Source organism: Erythranthe guttata, chromosome 2 (assembly GCF_056151865.1).
Source record: "Erythranthe guttata isolate IM_541 chromosome 2, IM_541, whole genome shotgun sequence".
Taxonomy (NCBI): Eukaryota; Viridiplantae; Streptophyta; class Magnoliopsida; order Lamiales; family Phrymaceae; genus Erythranthe; species Erythranthe guttata.
In genome coordinates this window covers 16,153,992-16,173,796 of record NC_142534.1, presented here as the reverse complement: position 1 = coordinate 16,173,796, position 19,805 = coordinate 16,153,992, and the positions used below count along the sequence as shown (strand labels likewise).

Genomic DNA, 19,805 nt, shown 5'->3' with positions numbered 1-19,805 from the left:
TGGATTCATATATGCATATTTGCACCAAAGATAACTTCAATTCTTGGTTTTTTTTAAGTTGTCGGGTCAAGTGAGTCTGCATCAATTGACTTAGGTTTGAATCCCCTTGCAAACGGTCGCTAAGTCAAACTTGTCACATATGGTTAGCCTACTGTAGATTACATCCCTCGTATAATTTACAAAACTATTATACGAGAGTATAATTTTTTATTTTTTTTGGCTATAATCTTGTGTAGAATATAAATAGTAGAGAGAGAGAGAAAAAAATGATGTGTAGAAATTAGAAGGTCAACGAACTTCCAATCCCAAGTAAGACTTAAATTTTTGAAGAAGTGACTTTCACTTGAGCAAAACTCCAAAGTCCGAAACCCACCAAAAATCCGATCAAACCAACCGACACTCTCACTAACCGGTGGGACCCACTCAACGGGCATTAATTTCACCGTCACCGACGTCACAGAGAGAGAAAGAAGAGAGAGAGAGAGTTTTGCTATACTACCATGGCGGCCGTGGTATCGGAGAAGATGGTAGATCCGACGACACCAACCTCCGCCCCTCCAATTTCACAATCCATGGATAATATCAATAATTACTCCGGCGACTCGCCCTCCGGTTCTCCGCCGCGCGATGCTCCCGATCGATCTTACTCCTCAACTCCCAGCCCTTCCCGGCAGCTCGACCCTCAGGTATTATACTTCATCGTTGAATTTTTTTGTTGTTGTTGTTGTTGTTGTTGTTGCTGGAATTGAATTTCGACAGGAGGAAAATCGGGAAAACAGGCGTTTCTATCCGAATTACTTTAATTTGGTTGTTTCGGTGTAAGCAGTTGTAGTTGTGTTGATTATGTGCTTGCTGATTTTCTGATTTTCGTTTAATTTCCATCTATTCTGTGAATGCTAATTAATCAGTTCTACTGAACGGATACTATCAGTGATAGCGACTTGATCAAATTCAATTGTTTAATTCATTTAGGTTTTGAAGTACATAACCGTAGCTTGTTTTCTTCTATTAGACTAGCTTGGAAGTTGGAAGATCTATAACTCCGGCTAAAGTGTGCCCTTGATATACAGTGAATGAAACTTATTAGAGAAAGCAGGTTGATGAGTTGTTGGATTCATTAGTTTATTGAACACATTTGGTAGATTGTGTTCACCTATTATACATGCTTGGAAGTTGGACTGGCTATAAATCTAGCTGACTACTTGATTGTTAGCGGAAAAGAAGAGTCGTTGGTAAAAACGAAGGTTTAGATAACAGTAAGAATGTCAGTATGACTTATGTTCAGATGCCACTAGACGAAGCATGTGGTCACCCTCCTCAACTTCCAAATTATCCTCTAGGAGCCAACCATGGCTTTAGTATCAGCGGTAATATCAATGGTGCTCACTGTTGGCAAAATGATTGCGTTAGCTGATGGGTAAGTACATTGTTTTCCATACAGAGTCAACTGTTATCGAGAGTTGAAGAATATCGGCAGCTATTTCGTCTTCCACCTGATGAAGTAAGTAATCTCATTTGTTGAACTATAATCATTAAAAATATTACTATTACCATGACTAGTAATAAAATTATTGTTATCTTCTGAGATTTCCATGTAGTATGGTGATATATAACCTAGTCTGCACATCATTTTACAATATTCCATATATAGGTTCTCATCCAAGATTTCAATTGTGCCTTGCAAGAGAATTTTCTTCTCCAGGTAATGTACTTTTTTTATGTTGGCCTGTTAGTTTACTTTTTCTTAAATATGATTGCTACATGCAAAAAAAATATTATTTCTAAATAGCTTAAACCTGAATGCTATTCCGTTATTGATCTGAATCAGTTTTAATTTCTTTATTATCTCACAAAAAATTAAAGCAAGTGGCTGGTTTAAAGCTGTTGGGTTTTCTCTCTTCTTATCGATTTTATTTTCTTCCTTTCAGGGTCATATGTACCTATTTGTCCACTATATCTGCTTTTATTCCAACCTATTTGGATTTGAGACAAAGGTCAGTCTTGTATTTATATTTTGGGTACTTTTTTATACTTATGTTTGACGTTAACATAGTTTCCGATGTAGCTGTGCCTAAAGTTTGACTGAACTAATTCTGTAATTGTAATCATTGTGGAATAATAGCATATTATAAACTGATGCAAAATCCTAGAAATTTGAGTTATGTATAAGATAGAGAATTTTTTTGGTGAATGGTGATATTGAGGTAGTCATATGTAGTTCTCAACTATCTTAAAATAAAAGAAAATAAATAGGAATGCAAGTTTGAAATCTCATTAATGTATGTATCTGAATATATTGACATTTCTATGATTATTGATTTCTGTTTTAGTGAACATGCTGTAAGTGAAATATTACTTGTTCTGTTTGACATGTTCTCTATTATGTTGACATTGATTGGAATTATTAATTTTCAGAAAATTATTGCGTTTCACGAAATCACAGCTGTACGAAGAGCCAAAGCAGTAGCTGTTTTTCCAACGGCTATAGAAATAATGGCGGGGGGAAAGAAGGTTAGGGCCGACTTTTGGTACACCTGTGGTGTTCTTTGAATAATGTATTATGCAGATATTTTTTATTTTTTCTCCATAAGGTCACAAACAGGGTTGGTAATGTTATGGAATTCTATTCTTCTTCTGCAGTATTTCTTCACCTCTTTTTTATTCCGAGATGATGCTTTTAAGCTCATCAATGAAGGTTGGCTGCAGCACAGTAATGGGTCTAAGGAAATTGAAGATCAGCAGCAGGTATCTAATTTTTTAATCGAAAACACGTTCATGTTTAAGTTTCATGATCTGGTCCGGACTTGGACTATGAGTTTAATGTACTAGGTTGCATCCACTTTTATTTATTTTTCCTTAAAGCATATTATTCCTTTCAGTTTGCTGCATGTTTTGTGTTTAACAATGAGTGCTTTTAGACATGTGTTTTGTATTTAGATTAAACATGTGTATTTTGTTTTGTTGGTTTTTGCATTTTTGTTATATTATATTTTGCATGGTCTAGTTACATGGATTCTAATTCAATCCCATCCCAAAATTTAAATCATGAAGACTCTATTCAGTTTGTTTGCTTTATTCGATGACTTTTTCCTTTACCTACATCCCATCCACTTTATTGTTGCATCTCAATTTAAATTAAAAAGCTTCATCAAATTTGGTTGAATTTTATTCCGTATGGTTTTAGACTGACCTCTTCATTTAGTTTTTTTTTTTTTTTTTTTTTTTGCATGTTTCCTTTATTTCAGTTAAATCTGATATGTAGCTATTTGTAATCGTGTACGTAGAGATATTGGCTTCCCTTCATCTTGTTTTCTTTTCCTTTGGATTTTTATCTGTCCTGGGGTTCACTCAATTTCCTCGAATTTGCATGGTATTTTATCAGATTAGATACTCAGTTGATCAAATTATTTTTCAGGTATAAAACATTGTAGACTGGTTTCCTGACGTATGTATTTAGAAATACCATAAATTGCATCATCTAACATGCTTGTAAACAAATTATTCTATCAATATCTGATCAAGTGCTGATTTAGATTAGTCATAAGTCAACTTTATATTTGTAATGGTTTCTCTATTTCAATTCAAATTAGGAGCCAGTGTCTGATATAAGCAGCCAGGAGAATGGCAGTTCATTAGTTGAAGAATTTGGTAGTTCCAGACAATCTGTGGATGACTCTGAAATCGTTGAAAGGTATCTATTGCTCTTTTCTTTATTCTTTTTTCTTATTTCTTTTCTAAAATTGTTCAGCTTCTAAATATTAGATAATGATGTACCTGGTCCAAAAAAATTAAACCTGTAACATATTGGGGACCATAGAAGTTTACTGCAGTATGTGTTGCATTTGTAAGAGTAATTTAGTGTATTTTGGAGCGAATACCTGGATATGTATTTAAACTGAAAATTAGGAAAAAGGTGGTTGATTTAACACTACTGCATACTTGATTGTGATGATGACTGGTAGATGACATTTCAGTTATCAAATGGATAGTATATGGGAACTACAAAGGCGGACAAACTGAAATTGAGGCTGCTGATGTTTGTAGTCCTATGAAGAAGCTATGAGGCTGGTTTGTGACTTCCATAAGTGGGCTTAAATTAAAAGTTAACAGAAAGATGAAATTTACAGATACTAATCGTGTAGTAACTTTTCCACCCCCACTCCCTGTGCGCACAACAAAAAAAAAAAGGAAAAGTAAGAATAAAATAATGGGCATATTCCCCGATTCACAAGATAATCTAAACCATTGAGACTTGAGGAAATTTATTGTAGAATCGGTTTCCTACTAAAATTGGGTATAGAATGCAGACAGTTTTTGCTGGACCGTATTTGCTCTTTTTCGGACATTGTAAACACATTTTAAAATGTAGCAAACACGTAATCTCTATTTCGAGAAAGAATATTTAAACAGATTTAATAAGATCATAATACTCTTTGAGATAAATGATAGCTCCAATAGAAACATATTCTACAAGATAATTGATAGCTATAATAAAACACCACGTTTGAAGTTGTGGAATGAAATTCGGTATCTGAAATAATTAAGCATGGCTGCTCGTGAAAGTAAGACTATCTAGAATGTCTCTTTCTTGTACCCTCCTACTGATGATTGGATTAGCGGTCAGATTCACTTATTCTGCTTTGTGCACAGTGATAAGAATGGCTCCGTATCAGAGTCCAAACATATCCGTGATAGTGAACCTGAAATTGTCTCCACATCGTTAGTCACGGAAGTTAGGGAAGAAACAAATGTAGAAGCTGCTCCTGTTATTGAGTGTTCATCATCAGTAAAATCTTCCGGTTGGGAGCCTGAGGATACTGATGCACCTGGAGGTTAGACAGTATTATTTTCTAGAACATTCTGGCCAAATATCTATTATATTTCCTTAACTGTTTCCATTTTCTCCTGAAATGGGTTTTCATGATCCAGTTCCTGAAGGCTACACGAAAGTTGCGGAAACACATTTTCAGGTAGCACAATGTTTTCTGCTTTTTATTCATTTGGTTTATATGGTTTCATTTTTAAGATTAGGCATGAGCAGTCGTCATCTTATTATTGATTTCTATTTTTTCATTTTATCTCAGCTACCTGTAGAAGAGCTCTTTAAAATATTCGTCTCTGACGATGGTGCCGATTTTCATGAGTCATTTCATAAAAAATGCGGCGATAAAGGTGACTGGGTGAAGGCATTCTGTGGCTTTTTATATCCATGTTACTTTTCATGCCCTGTAAGAGGTGAAGTTACTAGTTCTTTAACCATTATAGTTAATGTTGTCTGCCACTGTCCCTCATAGATTTCAAGTGTACGCCATGGCATCCTCATGAAAAATTTGGGCACACTCGTGATGTATCATTTCAACATCCAATTAAAATCTATTTTGGTACGTCTTTGTTTTAGTCATTTTCAGTTACAAGTATTCGTGAATCATTCCTTGAGTGGTACAAAGTAGCTTACTCTTGTTTTTATTCTTGTTAGGTGCAAGATTTGGTAGCTGTAAAGAGATTCAGAAATACCGAGTCTATAGGAACAGGCAAGTCATCATAAGAAGTTTCAATCACTTTGCTGTTGATTATAGTTATCGCTGGGATACTATTGCTCCTATCACTCTCACCCGACCGTTCGTTTTACTAGTTTTGATTATGGCATTATGATGTCTGCTAGTTGTTTGAATATGTTCATTATCATATTTTCATGCTGGTTACATTTTGGCCAAAAAAAATAAAAAAATAAAATAAAATTACAGTTGCTCAAATCATCATTTTAGAGTTGAGTTACCACAAATGTCAATTTGTCAATTCTGGCCTGCATGTGCATGCTAGTTTATGTATAAATGGGCTGTAGTCCTTTGGCCTTGAGAGGAAAGGTTTGCAAAAATTAGATGCCCCCTGTTGTAAGAGAAACATGTTTGGTCAGCTTGTTGCTATTGATATCATGAAGCAGAACCGGGGTATAGTCACTGATTTATTTGACAAGACAGTTTAACTCACATCTGATTCTAAGGAATTGACATAACTGTTCGTTCCATACAATTCAAAAACCATTAAGTCTATCCAAACAGTACTTCAGTAAGAAAGAAACCAGTTCATTTTTCTAGTATTATTGGTCATAATAAATCCCTCTAGAATATTTTGAATCTTTTGTAAGGTCAAATTCAACAATATATTTTTATGAATTCGTGCGAACTTGGTGAAGTTCATAGTTTCATATTTTATGCTGGTTTGTAACATTATTATTCTCCTTACCTTCTCAATTTTATTATGCCAGTCATTTGATTGTTGATACTTCACAAGAGATCACTGACGTACCGTACGGTGACTACTTCACTGTTGAGGTATGGTTTCAGTCATCTATTTTCCAAACATAGAATAGTATGAAATGAATTTGTTGGACGCACAGCTGTTTTGTTTTGCAAGTCGTCTTCCTGCTCATTACTCTCTCTCCCCATTGCTATTGGTGTTAATTGATGGGTTCTTTTCTACACGGTTCCCTACCACTGTGATGACGAGATAAATGATTTTTTGTTTTGCACATGTTTCTATCATTGAGACATCTCTGAATAGCATAAATGAAAATTAACGTCTAGCTTTATGCAAGGTTACTAGTTGGAACTACTTAAACTCCCCTTTCGTTTTTTGCTTTTTAAGCAATGTCCTTCTGCATATTTTTGTTGTTAGTTTTTAAACATATCTTTAATGAGTCTCACATCTTATTTTCTTGAATTGTTTGTCTATCTTCCAAGGTATTGTTATTTATGTGTAAAGTCTCATGGGTTTTCTCTTTGATCTCCTTACTTAAGGGCCGCTGGGATGTAGAGAACGAGGGCAATGATTCGAAGCCTGGTTGTGTATTAAGGGTTTACATCAATCTGAACTTTTCAAAGAAAACAATGTGGAAAGGTTCGTCTTTGCCATTTCCTTGTACTTTTCAGGCAACCCTTCTTATTTTTATTCATAAAACAAAGTGGGGAGTTACTAAATTTTCGCAAGATCTGTGGTGAAATTGGTCCGAGTGCTGACTGGGTGCTAATTTTGCAGGCAAGATAGTGCAGTCTACAGTAGAAGAGTGTCGAGAAGCTTATGCAATCTGGATAGATCTTGTACCACTCTCTTTTCTTGAATTAATCTCGACTTCTTTTATTGTTCTAAAATTTTCAGCATCTAACGATTTCTGTATGGCTAATGTTTCAGGCACATGAATTGTTGAAGCAGAAGAACCTAGAGAAGGAAGAAGGTATTTCTCTTGTTTAGCCTTAATTTATACTTCTTATTTCATTTAATTTTACTTCACTACTACTAATACGAAAACTCCTGTAGACTATACTAGATTTTGATATTATGCTATCCTATCCTACATAGGAGGTGTTCCATCTAACTTGATTTCAAGCGGCCAAGTTCAACCGGAAAAACTTGCAAACACCACCCAACAACAACGCGTGGAAACAAGTCCTAGTGAACTGAGAGTATCGCAAATCGTACCAGATCTGATGGACACGAACAACAGAGTCAATGCTCCTCCACAAGGAATTGTAGGCGAGGTAGTCGCTGGATCTTTCTTAAGAGATACCGTCGCCAAATTCTCCACATCTTTAAAACACCAGAGCACCTCATCCCTACTTCTGGTCATCAGCATTGCTGTAATTCTCCTTCTAATGCAGGTAAACTTGCTAAGTAACCCTTTTCATTATTGGCAGTGGCGGAGCCACCTTGGGGGCCATGGCCCCCATTGCTTCTTTAAAACCTAATATTTTATATAGAGATTGTTATTTTTTGGACTAGTGTAATATTGTCTCCCCCCGTAGATCTTTTAGGTCTCCTTTGGTTATTAAGATAAGATTAGCCAAGTCTCATGAAAACCCAATTATATTATTGGACGATCGATGAAAGCTCCAACAAATAATGTCCCTAAAAGGCAAGATAAAATAATATTTTTGGGTCAACCCGGAAATTATTGGGTTCACCAAACATCAAACATAATCTGATTATTTAGTTAAGCATGGCTAATCTCCCCAACCAAACGAGGACTTAGTGTTTATTTGTGATTTTCTAATAAATTTCGTCTTACTTAATCTCAACGGAAGGAACAAGGAGAGATATCTACATGCTCTTTTTTTTTTGGTTTAAAATCTCACTTGAATATTCTTCGATTGCTGCAGATAAGCATCCTCGTGTTGTTAAGTAGGCCCCAGCGGATCCACGTTATTCCTCAACAAGGGTGCATGAGCACCGGAATGAGTGAAAGCAGGGGAGAAGTACTCGCCTCGATAAATACGCAAATTAAGTATCTGAAAGAGGAGATGCATCTCGTCGAAACATTACTGGAGAAGATGCGAAATGAGCACTCCCAAATCAAAGGGAAATTGAGGGATTTAGAGCTCTTTAGGAACCAGAGATTCTAACGAAATATGTTGGTTTTTTTTTTTTTTCGGGTAAATAATAAATATACGTTTTGTTGTAAATCAGAATTAATAAAATTTTGGACTGCACATCAAATTGTAATTCTCCAAAATCGCAAGTTACTGCAACCACTCGTGACAAGAACAAAATAACCAAACATGTTTTCCATGCCCAACTTGTGGTCGCCACCTTGGTCCCAATAATAGATGGTCATTGAGATGCCACACCTGGTGAAGTACACCGTTGATGTGGTAAAATATATTCCTCCTAAGCATGAATGAGTGTGATTATGTGTAGATCAACAGTTAATATTTACCCCATGTATTTTATCGAGAGCAACATCAAATAAACTCCAATTGAGGTCCATAAATCTATTATATATTGTACACAAATCTACATGCATATTGTGTGTGATTGTGTATAAAAAAAAAATATTATGTATTTCACTAGGTATAGTATCTAGGAGATCGTTTATAATATAATCGTGTCCATCAAGTTTGAATCCTCTTATCCACGGTCCCTAAATCGAGTTTGTCCCACATGATTAGTCTAATGTTGTTTACGTCTATCATATTAGTTGGAAGTTATTATTCGAAAGCAACACTTTACCCGTTACAGTGCACTTATATAATTGGTGAATTGCTCATTACTTGGTAGCCGGTACCACTTAATAATGGCAAATAAAATACAAAATTATATCCACGTGAAAGTCGTTGTAAATAACTAATAAGTATGACGAGATACCATATAGCGGGAAGTGACGTATTGTAGGGACAACTAATTTTTTTGCCATTTGTTTGGAGATTTTATATTTCATATTATTTACAATACTAATATTGTATTAATTATTTTTTTTTCTTCATATTATCGGAAATGCTATTCGCGGTTCATAAAAAAATTCACTCTCTCTCTAAACCTACAAAAACCGCAAATAGCAAAAAAAAAAAAAAATTTCGAAATCTCGAATTCAAGCTCGAAGAACCATTGGGCTTCGATTTTTTGAGGTAATTTCTTGTACCAAAATTATAAAAATAAAAAACAGTTAATATAATAACTAAAACAATTGCTTCAAATTTAGATACCAAAAACCTATTTATATATCCTCATTTCTACAAATAAAATAAAAAATAAAAAAAATATATTAGCCTCATCGTCAAATTAATTACCAGACAGGGCTTTTGCTTGGGGTTGGGGCACACATTAATTAATTTAATTTATGTGCCCTCTCTACCTCATATATATACAAAACAATTTAATTAATTATATATACATATATAGTTATTTATTTTATTTAAATTTATCCACAGAGAATCTCCTGCTGCTTGTCTTGCTGCTGATGATGAGCTCTACTGAGAACCTTCTTCGCCGTAGCTCTGAGCGGACAATTCGAGCTCACAAAACTATCCACCAATTGCAGATACGTCTTCAGATCGTGACACGTGGCAACTCCTCCGTTGCTGAGGTGCGGGCAATCCCTACTGCTCAGCCTCAGCTCTTTCCCTATCTCCGCGTACACCCACTGCGTCTCCTCCACCCTCTTCTGCACCCAGTTCCACATTCCCTCCGCCGCCGCCGCCGCCGCCTTCTTCTCTTCTCCTCCCTTACTCCGCCTGCATTCTTCCTCGTTGATCACAAAACCCGGCACCTTAGTTATAGGATCGTCGGAGTTCACAATTCTCAGCACTTTCGTCCCAATCTTCTCCAGCTGGCTCCGGAAGTTTTTGTTTCCGATTCTCGGCCCTCCGAACGATAACACCGTCACTAGCGGCGCGTGTTTGAATTCTCCGGCGATGTCGTACGCCGTCAGCGCCGCCAGCGCCGCCCCGAGGCTGTGCCCCGTCACCGTGATGCTGATTGGCTCGTCGGCGTACTTTTCCAGTATCTTCCCAATCTCCTCCCTTATGGAATCCTGCAGGCTCCGGCGCGTGCCCTCACGCGCCGTGTACATGCTCAGGAACCCGCTCTGCACCATCGACTCCCGATCGCCGTGCGCCATGTCGTCGGGCAGCCTCGTCAGCGCCACGCGCATATTCTCGAGCCACTCCGCGCACGTGGCTGTGCCGCGGTACGCCACCACCACGTCCCGCCGGCCCAGCCTGGCGATCTCGCACTTGTCGGTGCAGACCGCCACGTACCCGACCCAGGCGGACCGGGTCGCGGCCCATCGTGGGACTCGGTCCTCCGTCCATGCCGGCAGGCGGGCGGCCCCGCACGTGGCATGCAAATTCCTCGTCACCTTATACCCAGACGTGGCGAGGTCGCACTCCGATAGCATGGACTCCCTCGGGTACCTGCACGTGGCGTACCCGAGGGACGACGTGTCGAAGTCGAAGCAGCAGTACGCCGCTTCGACGAACTTCCCGTACCGAAGGATCTCGCTGCGCAGGCGGTCATCCAGGGGATCGAGCAGGCCGTCCCAGTCCTTGATCCCCTGGAACTCCGTCCACGCGTCTCGGAGCTTCACCGCTTTCGAGACGGGTGGATATTGTTCGATTCTTTTCGAGCTCGTGATCGTCTTGAAACTCGAGTTATAATTACTAGAAGTAGTACATCTTTGCATGTGTGAGGTGGAGCATTGGATTGAGCTCATCAAATAATGAGTTGGGAGATGCAAATTTGAAGGCTTTGTGACAATCCCACTTGCCAAATTCATTGTATTTTTTTTTTTCTTACTATATATATAGTAACTAATTAACTATAGTATATGTTGAAGGTTTTGTGTATTGGGTTTTGGGGAGGATAGAGAAATTGTATATATATAGAGGAGTGAGAAAGAAAGAGTGAGGAAAGAGAGAGAAAGATATATATAATTAATTTATTATATATTATTATATATGTTGATAATTAAGGGTAGTTTGGTTTGGTTTCATTTACATGGGACATGTTTGTGGGACACCTTTTTAAGTTTTTTTTTTTTTTTTTTTTGGAAATATTTAATTGAAATAAACGTTTTAGGATGAGGTTTGGCGCTACGCGTCGTCGTTTAATTTCCCCATCATATGTTCGAATGAATCTCACTTCAATTATTTTCTTGGAATCTAATTTGTCTCTCTTAATATAATACCAATTGTCGGGTCTCAGACGCTACAAATTGCTCTGAAACTTATTAGTAGTACGGGTTTCAGACGCTACAAATTGTTCTGAAACTTATTAGTAGTATGTTGAAAAAATATTTATAAACCATGCCAATATTTTTCTTAAAGATTTATTCTAATCCTATTATTATTATAATTTTTTTTTAAAAGGTCAAGATTTAAGATTTGAAGAATGATTTTATTCTCTATAGAAATGGTCATATCATATCACATATCAAGCCTTTTAGTGAATGTTGGTACAAAGTATGCTAGTTTTTATATTAGTTTCAATTAAACTCTTTAATTTTCAAATTACCTTAAATTATTATTTAAACAAAAATTTCCGCGCGCATGATGGAACTGTTTTAGGTCGACTTATATATTAACTAATAAGATCAAGTAGGCATGTGTCAATTGACCAATATTCAAATCTTCTTATCAACAGCCGCTAGATCGAACGTGTAATATATGATTAGTCTAGACTCTAGTATGATTTAGATCTCTCGTATAATTTGTAAGCTGTTATATTCATGCTGTGATATGTCATATTATTAAGTCAATTGGTCTTCATAGTGGCAACCGCCAACCAAACTAAAGTATTAACACGAATAAAATAATAAATATAGGTATTTTGTGTGTAATGTAAATTATTTGAGTGTTCAAATAATGTTGAAAGTCAAAAGAGTCAACATCAAGAAGAGTGGGAGTTTGAAGATTTTGAGTGGGGCCCACATCAGCCGCAACTTTCCGACCACAAAAGGACACACATTGAGACACGTGCGCATCACGGGACGCGTTTCCTACGTGATAAGACATTTTTATTTCCTTCTATTACTATTATATATATTTTTAATTTTTAATTACATATATAGTTCAGTTCAAAATCTTTTTTTGTTTTATAATTCGTGTTCACGAATTTCATATTTTCTATTTCTTTTCAAATGTTTAGTAAAGATTTCACTTTTTTTCAGTTTTTCTTGACAAACTTCCTTTTTGTTTTTGGAAAATTCAAAATTGTAATCAAACAATTAAAGAGATGCCTAATAAATCAAGGCTGCTAGATGATCTCCTCAAAAGTTTAATTCAACTTAGAAATGACAAGGCCAGCTGGACAGGTTCAACGTACTTGGATACATGGTCAAATTACGAAAATACCCTTATTATTTAGATAATTATAAGAACCCTTCTCAATTATGTATTGTTTTACGAACAAACTCCTTATTCAATAGGTAAATTTGATACAATAAAACTGAACGTATAAGATATACATAATTGAAGCCTGAAGGGTAGTTTTCGCAATTTAAATTTACCTCAAAGGGTTGACCGTAATTTACCCTACATACATATACTAAATCAATAATTACCTTTTTACCCTTTTATTCGAATTTTATTTTTCCCCGAACTTTTTTCATCATCATTTCGAAACCCCCTTTTTTCAGTTGGGATTTGATGGAATTTCTTTTTGGACTCGATGACTCCAAAAGATTCCACCGTCCAATGCAATTAATATTTTCTTTTTACAATTTTCTTACAATAAGAATAGTGATTTGAAGTTATTAATATTTTTCTTGCAAGAAATTAAAGGTAATAAAAGTTGAAGGGCATCATCCATTTGAAGTTTCTTCGAGGATGAGGATACATTAGTTTAACCAACTAATTTGACACAATGATTTAGAGAATATGCTTATTTACTCTCAATTAATCAAAAAAAATAAAAAAATAAATTAGTGCCCCCTAGTGGGTCCCACGTGGGGAATTTTGAAATAAGTTAATCGTCAAATTTGCCCGGAAATTATTGAGGCGTTAACAATTGTCCTAAAACCAATCGATATCAAAAAAGTCACGAACCCTCGTTTTATAGTGCAGTCAACATACACAAGCGCCAACGACATTCGATTGTGGGCCGCCAAATATCACTGGGCCTCCCACACGTGGACAGTTGCTGCCGAACCCAAGCTCATAATACATTATAAAATTAGAATATGTGTATTTTACATCATTAATTAATATATAGTTGATAATCAAATTTTATTGACTTAAAATATTTCAAATTTGAGTTGGCGTACAATCTGCATGTTTATGTGTCATAAGATAAGATTATACTTCAAAAAAAAACTATATACTAATCTGGGATTTCGAAGATAAATACGATTACCAAATTAAATATAAAATTATTTAGTGACGTATTTTAGATGAAAAAAGTTTTTAATTTTAAATTAAGAAATAATGATGCAACTCAATCCAATTAATATTTTTTTATATGCATGAAAATATTATTATCCCATACATATATTCCGACGGCTATATAGTATGAAAACAACCTTTTTGCATGGATGTAGCCACGAAGATTGGTTTCTATATATATATATATATATATATATATATATATATATATATATATATATTAAACATAATAATTACTTATTCATGTAATCCTCATTACTCTACATATTAAACACACACATGCACGTATTTTTAGTGGCGGGACCAGCATAAGATCCGGGGGCCATGGCCCCCTCAATATCTCTCAAACCTCTTTTATTTTTATGCAGAATAAAAAAAAAATCATGTATAATAAACAACATTAATGCGTCCCCATCTGAGAATTTTTTTCAATGCATTCAGCGCCCGACTTAAAATACTGGCTCTGCTAGTGTGTGTATTCATATTAATTAGTTAAAGAATTAATTAAATGTTCACTTTATAGCAGCCATTGTTAGTTGGGTTTGCATATAAAGACCAATCTGAAAGTTAAATTAGCAATTAGGTTCATGAATTCCTTTTTTGCTCTCTTTTTTAAGCCGAAAGAATGAAGAGAAGGGAATATTATTGTTGTTCTCACGCCTTGTTCTCTTTAATTTAAAGAATAAAATTGACTTAATTACTAGCATAATTAACTTATTAAATATTATATTATAGTTTATTATACCAAAATTGACTGAATAATTGATTTGATCACCCTTCTTATTATCCGCCTCTGCCTACTAGTCCCATATCGCCGACCGACTAATTTCCGCTACAAACATCATTGCAAAGGGTTATTTTCATCTAAAATGGTTATTTTAAGTTTAAATTGTCCAACTAATATTTCCATTTTCAGTCTAAATCGTTTATTTTCAGTCTAAGTTGTATGTTTTTAATCTAAGATGCCTAACTAAGCTGCCCCATTCAAAATATCAAAACGAACCGTTAGCAAAATATTTTTGAGGTAGTTAAGTCAATTATTCCCTTTTTAAATTGAAAGATGATTTTAGCACGACAAGAAAATCAAACATTATTGACCGATTATCAAGTGCTTTTATAAAAAATAAAAATAAAAAATAAAAATTCCTAATAATAGTAAGAAACAATAATTTTATTTTGTTCATAACCTAATAGTCAGAAGTATTATATATCTATATATTTCGTTTCGTGATGATGATTAAATAACCTACATTAAAGATGGCAAATTTGCAATACGTTGTCTTTGACTATCTTACTTTCCCAATTTTTTTTTTATTTTTTTTTTTTGCCTTTTTATTGATTAGTTGATTGTTCTTTTGAATAAGATTATACTAGAATTAGTTGTTTCTCTTTCTTGATAGAGAAGAAATGTTTTGAAGTTTTTTAGTTGGACTCGTTGCTTATAAAGTCATAATTTGATTTTTTTCTAGGGCAAATTACAGCCACTTCGATGAGGTATGCTTAAATTATGAAAAACAACCTTATATTTGGGTAATTATAATCGTACATCAACTATGTATTGTCCTACACGTTCAATCTTTTGGTGTCCAATTTATCTATTGAAGAAGGAATTTTAATCGTAAAACAATACATAATTAAAGGCAGTAGTTGTAATTAACCAAACAGGAAAGATATTTTTTCATAATTTGAACTTATGAGGGGAAATGCAAATTCCCAATTACTTTTCTAAACAAGAGAAGTATTGGGTTTTTATTTTCCATAGTTTTGAAAACCAAAAGTGACAACAATTAACTTTCCATTTTCAATAGTTTGAATAATAATTTGATTTGATTTTATTTTTTATTGGTAAAACTTGGAAAGACAATTAAAAGTTTCTTGAGGTGGAATAGAAAATATAAATGAAAAATTAAAGGGGGAGTTTGGCCAAACAAAAAATGATGCTAACTTTGTGCCCAAGAACAATGAATTTAATTTGACAAATTTAAGTTATTCCATATTTTTAGGGATTTGCTTTTTACCGTTTGAAAAAGGCTATTTACCGTTCAAAAAAACTCTCTCTCTCTCTCTCTAAAAAAAATTGCTCTCAAGACGATTTCTTCACAAATCATTCTTATTGGTGTGATATACGAACATAAATGAGTTCATCGGATGAAGATCGAGATAGCGAACACAGCGAGGTAAAAATTTCGTGTTTTTTATCGAAAAAAATGGGCTAAACATTCAAAAGCCCAACATGGGCGCCCGACAGTGCAGTGCACGCCCATGTTGGGCGTGCAGTTGGCTGTTACACGCCCATTATGGGCGTTTGTAGGCCAACTGCACGCCCAACATGGGCGTGCACTGCACTGCCGGGCGCCCGACTTGGGCTTTTGAATTTTAAACCTTTTTTTTTTTTTTTTTTTAAATCAATTTTTTTACGTTTTTTTCAGGACGATACGACTACATTTGAAGTTGATCATACCGATTATTTTACCACTACTCAGTTGTTTGACTCGAAGGATGAGGTAGTGGTTTGGGTGAGGTTCGTTGCAAGAGGTCTTTTTGTGAAAATAGTAAAAAGCAGCAGTCCTAAAAAAAAAGATTTTTTTGACTTGTGACCTATTCGGGGAAAAACGAGAATGTCCATCAACTAATCGAGACGCGCGTCCGAGAAGGACCGGTAGCAAAAAAATAGGTTGTGGTTTTCATATTGTCGGAGAACTACGATGGGATGATAGATGGGGGGTCAGAGTAATATACGGGAAGCATAATCATGTTCCGATATACAAGTCCGGGCATGGGATGAGTGCATTGTCTCAGGAGGAGGCGAAGATCATTAGTGATCTGTCACAAAGTCATGTGCCGCCCAAGAAGATTTTGGCTAACTTGAGACAAAATGGTTTGGGTCTCGATGCTTATTCGAAACAAATATACAATGAGAAGGCGAAATTGAAAAGACTATCTAGGGGTGACCGTACAGTGATGCAACATTTGATTGGGTTGCTTGAGGAGCATAACTATTACAAGTGGTTCCGTACTGATGAAACAACACATGCAGTTACTGATTTGATGTGGGCTCACCCTCAATCTGTCGAATTGTTAAGTAAGTTTCCGTACGTATTACTACTTGACAGTACTTACAAAACCAATCAGTACAAATTGCCTTTGTTGGAGATTGTTGGTGTTACTCCTGTCGGGAAAATTTTTACTGTAGCAGTCGCATTTTTGCGCCATGAAAATGAAGACCATTACACATGGGTGTTGCAAAAGCTGAAGAGACTTTTCCCCCCTCAGACTCTACCTAGTGCCATTGTGACGGATCGAGAGTTAGGGCTCATAAAGGCGCTAGAGAATGTATTTCCGACCGTACCTCATCTCTTATGTCTTTGGCACATTAACATGAATGTGGGGCGTCGTGCTTCAAGATGTCTCGGCAATAGTAGGCGTCGCGGCACGGCTTTTGTAGTTGGTACGTGGCAAACCTTGGTAAAATCAGTGTCTGAAGAAGATTTCGCCATGAATTACACAGCTTTGTTGGACGAGTACGCGAATTATCCAGATTTGATTGAGTATCTCCAATACACTTGGCTCGTATACAAAGAGAAATTTGTAAAAGCATGGACGGATCTAATTTTCCATTTGGGTAATACATCGACAAGCAGGTATTTATTTATAAGTTGTTAAATATATATACTTAACTTACTGTCATGTAGTTTATTGAAACATAGCATATTCTTAACATATTAGGGTGGAGAGCAACCATAGAGCATTGAAAAGATGGTTGGAATCGTCGACGGGTGGCTTCGACACATTTTGGGCACAGTATCACTCAATGATGAAAGATCAATTTAACGAGATACTAGCCGATTTTGCAAAATCAAAGAGGATTCGGGCCCATACGATCAACGTGCCCGTATTTAAAATATTGTCCAGTGGAATTGTAACACATAATGCTCTGCAGATGTTGGACGATGAGAAGGATGAAGACATAGACGGTTGCGTCTGTTATATGAGGAAATGTCTTGGACTCCCATGCAGACATGAAATTCGTGCAAAGATGAATGCACGACGTGGTGTGTTTTATGCAGAGGATGTCCACATTTTTTGGAGGACATTTATTTCGGGATTCGGGGATTCCCTAGATGAAAGTGTTGGTTCTGTTCCCGACCACAGGTCACAGGCTATTGGCAGGCTAGAAGGGTTAATGAATGATTTGCGTGAGCGGTCAGAAATTGAGATCACGGACGTGACAGATGTCATTTTCGAACGAATGCATCCCGGGGCTATGGAAATGAATGAGCCACCAGTACTAGCCTGCCCGAGAGGTAGACCGCGGACGAACTCTACACAGAGGGATTTGTCAGGGCATGAGTTTCCATTATTTCCAGGAGAAGGTGAAGAGTCTGGACGAGGACGAGGACGAGGACGAACACGAGGCAACAGAGGGCGTGGTTCATCTTCTGAGAGATCTAGCCGTGGTCGTGCTCGTTCATCGACCGTGAGTGGACCCGCAATAGGTCAAATTCCCCGACCCCCTTGGATGCGACACCTTCATTTCTGCCTTGTTCCGGAGGTTGTGACGTGGACGGACGTTCAAGGGGATGGTAATTGTGGTTATCGAAGCGTCGCGTGTGCAGTGAAGAACCACGAGGATGAGTGGATGGATGTTAGAATGGATGTTTATAACTGTATTAAAACACACGAAGAGTTCTTCAAGGATTATTTCGGTGGTGGTAATTTAGTGTATCGGGTATTGGCGAGTGTCGCTTATTGGGACAACGCCCCAGCACCCTATGAGAAGTGGATGACTATCACGGACGTGGGCGTGGTTGTGGCAACATATTACAACGCGTTGGTCTTGTCGGCTAGCAGCTTGGGCAATCAGACTTATTTACCACTTTGGGCTCCCGAAGGTGTTTCACAGTTATCTTACGAGATGACTATACTATTTCTTGAATCAGGAAGCCACTTTGTGTATGTGAAGATGAATGACAATTGTCCGCTTCCTCCGTTTGATAGACAGTGGGCGAGGTATAGCAATAATAGTGTTGCATATCTACCAGAGGCGTTGCAGAGTCGACGTGAAATGTGGGATATTCTGAATAGTGTTTGATTTAGTTTTGTTTATTTTGTTGGAATGAATGTATTACTATTGACATTGTATGTTATTATTATTATTATGTTATGATGTTATAATAAATATTACTATGTTATGTAATAATAATAATAATAATAATAATAATAATAATAATAATAATAATAATAATAATAATAATAATAATAATAATAATAATAATAATAATAATAATAATAATAATAATAATAATAATAATAATAATAATAATAATAATAATAATAATAATAATAATAATAATAATAATAATAATAATAATAATAATAATAATAATAATAATAATAATAATAATAATGATAATAATAATAATAATAATAATAATAATAATAATAATAGTAATAATAATAATAATAAAAACCGGAAATCAGGTTATGGTTACACATATTTTATTAATAGATTTAGCTTAAAAAACGGAAATCAGGTTATGGTTACACCATATTTTATTAAACATAAATTTAGCTTAAAAAACGGAAATCAGGTCCTGAACACCTAAGTATCCCTTGTCCTACGCCTGCGGTGAGACTGTCGCCCCTGAGAGGGTCCTGCATCCCGATCGTCAGCATCAGCATTAGGAATATGATGTATCACCTGCCACCGTTTACACCATGGCTCTCCCGTAACATGTGCGTTAACCATCGGAGGCCGGAAACACGGAAAATACTCATATATCCAACACTACAGTACGGGAAATAATAATACGGCATAATTAACAACAACAACAACAACAACAACAACAGCAACAACAACAACAGCAACAACAACAACAACAACAACAACACCAGCAACAACAACAACACCAACAGCAGCAACAACAACAACAACAACATCAACAACAACAACAACAACAACAACAGCAACAACAACAACAGCACCAACACCAACAACAACACCAACACCAGCAACAACAACAACACCAACAGCAACAACAACAACAACAACAACAACAACAACAACAACAACAACAACAACAACAACAACAACAACAACAACAACAACAACAACAACAACAACAACAACAACAACAATAATAATAATAGTAA

The 19,805-nt window shown here is 36.0% G+C and overlaps 3 protein-coding genes across 4 annotated transcripts; 2 read left to right on the top strand and 1 right to left on the bottom strand.

Annotated features, from left to right (window-relative positions):
• The first annotated feature begins 38 nt into the window (after window positions 1–38).
• Window positions 39–8,490, top strand: VAD1 (GRAM domain family protein). Of its 2 annotated transcripts, none has more exons than XM_088813247.1 (18): window positions 39–686; window positions 1,442–1,501; window positions 1,652–1,702; window positions 1,929–1,994; window positions 2,416–2,511; window positions 2,641–2,745; window positions 3,591–3,691; window positions 4,651–4,832; window positions 4,930–4,970; window positions 5,085–5,172; window positions 5,295–5,381; window positions 5,477–5,531; window positions 6,266–6,332; window positions 6,798–6,897; window positions 7,036–7,097; window positions 7,189–7,231; window positions 7,357–7,655; window positions 8,154–8,490. In XM_088813247.1, exons 1-18 carry the CDS (start codon window positions 501–503, stop codon window positions 8,394–8,396), a joined length of 1,932 nt encoding a protein of 643 aa, XP_088669373.1. In that variant the 5' UTR covers window positions 39–500; the 3' UTR covers window positions 8,397–8,490. The 2 variants fall into 2 exon arrangements, with proteins under 2 accessions (XP_088669373.1, XP_088669374.1); XM_088813248.1 differs by having other exon boundaries at window positions 275–686; window positions 3,594–3,691.
• A 1,194-nt stretch (window positions 8,491–9,684) lies between these two features.
• LOC105963959 (phospholipase A(1) DAD1, chloroplastic) lies at window positions 9,685–11,100 on the bottom strand. The gene has a single exon (XM_012988461.2). The coding sequence runs from the start codon at window positions 11,045–11,047 to the stop codon at window positions 9,692–9,694; it is 1,356 nt and encodes a 451-aa protein (XP_012843915.2). The 5' UTR covers window positions 11,048–11,100; the 3' UTR covers window positions 9,685–9,691.
• A 4,687-nt stretch (window positions 11,101–15,787) lies between these two features.
• Window positions 15,788–18,744, top strand: LOC148772469 (protein FAR1-RELATED SEQUENCE 11-like). The gene is made up of 4 exons (XM_088815053.1): window positions 15,788–15,829; window positions 16,082–16,173; window positions 16,370–17,293; window positions 17,379–18,744. Exons 1-4 carry the CDS (start codon window positions 15,788–15,790, stop codon window positions 18,742–18,744), a joined length of 2,424 nt encoding a protein of 807 aa, XP_088671179.1.
• The last annotated feature ends 1,061 nt before the right edge of the window (window positions 18,745–19,805 follow it).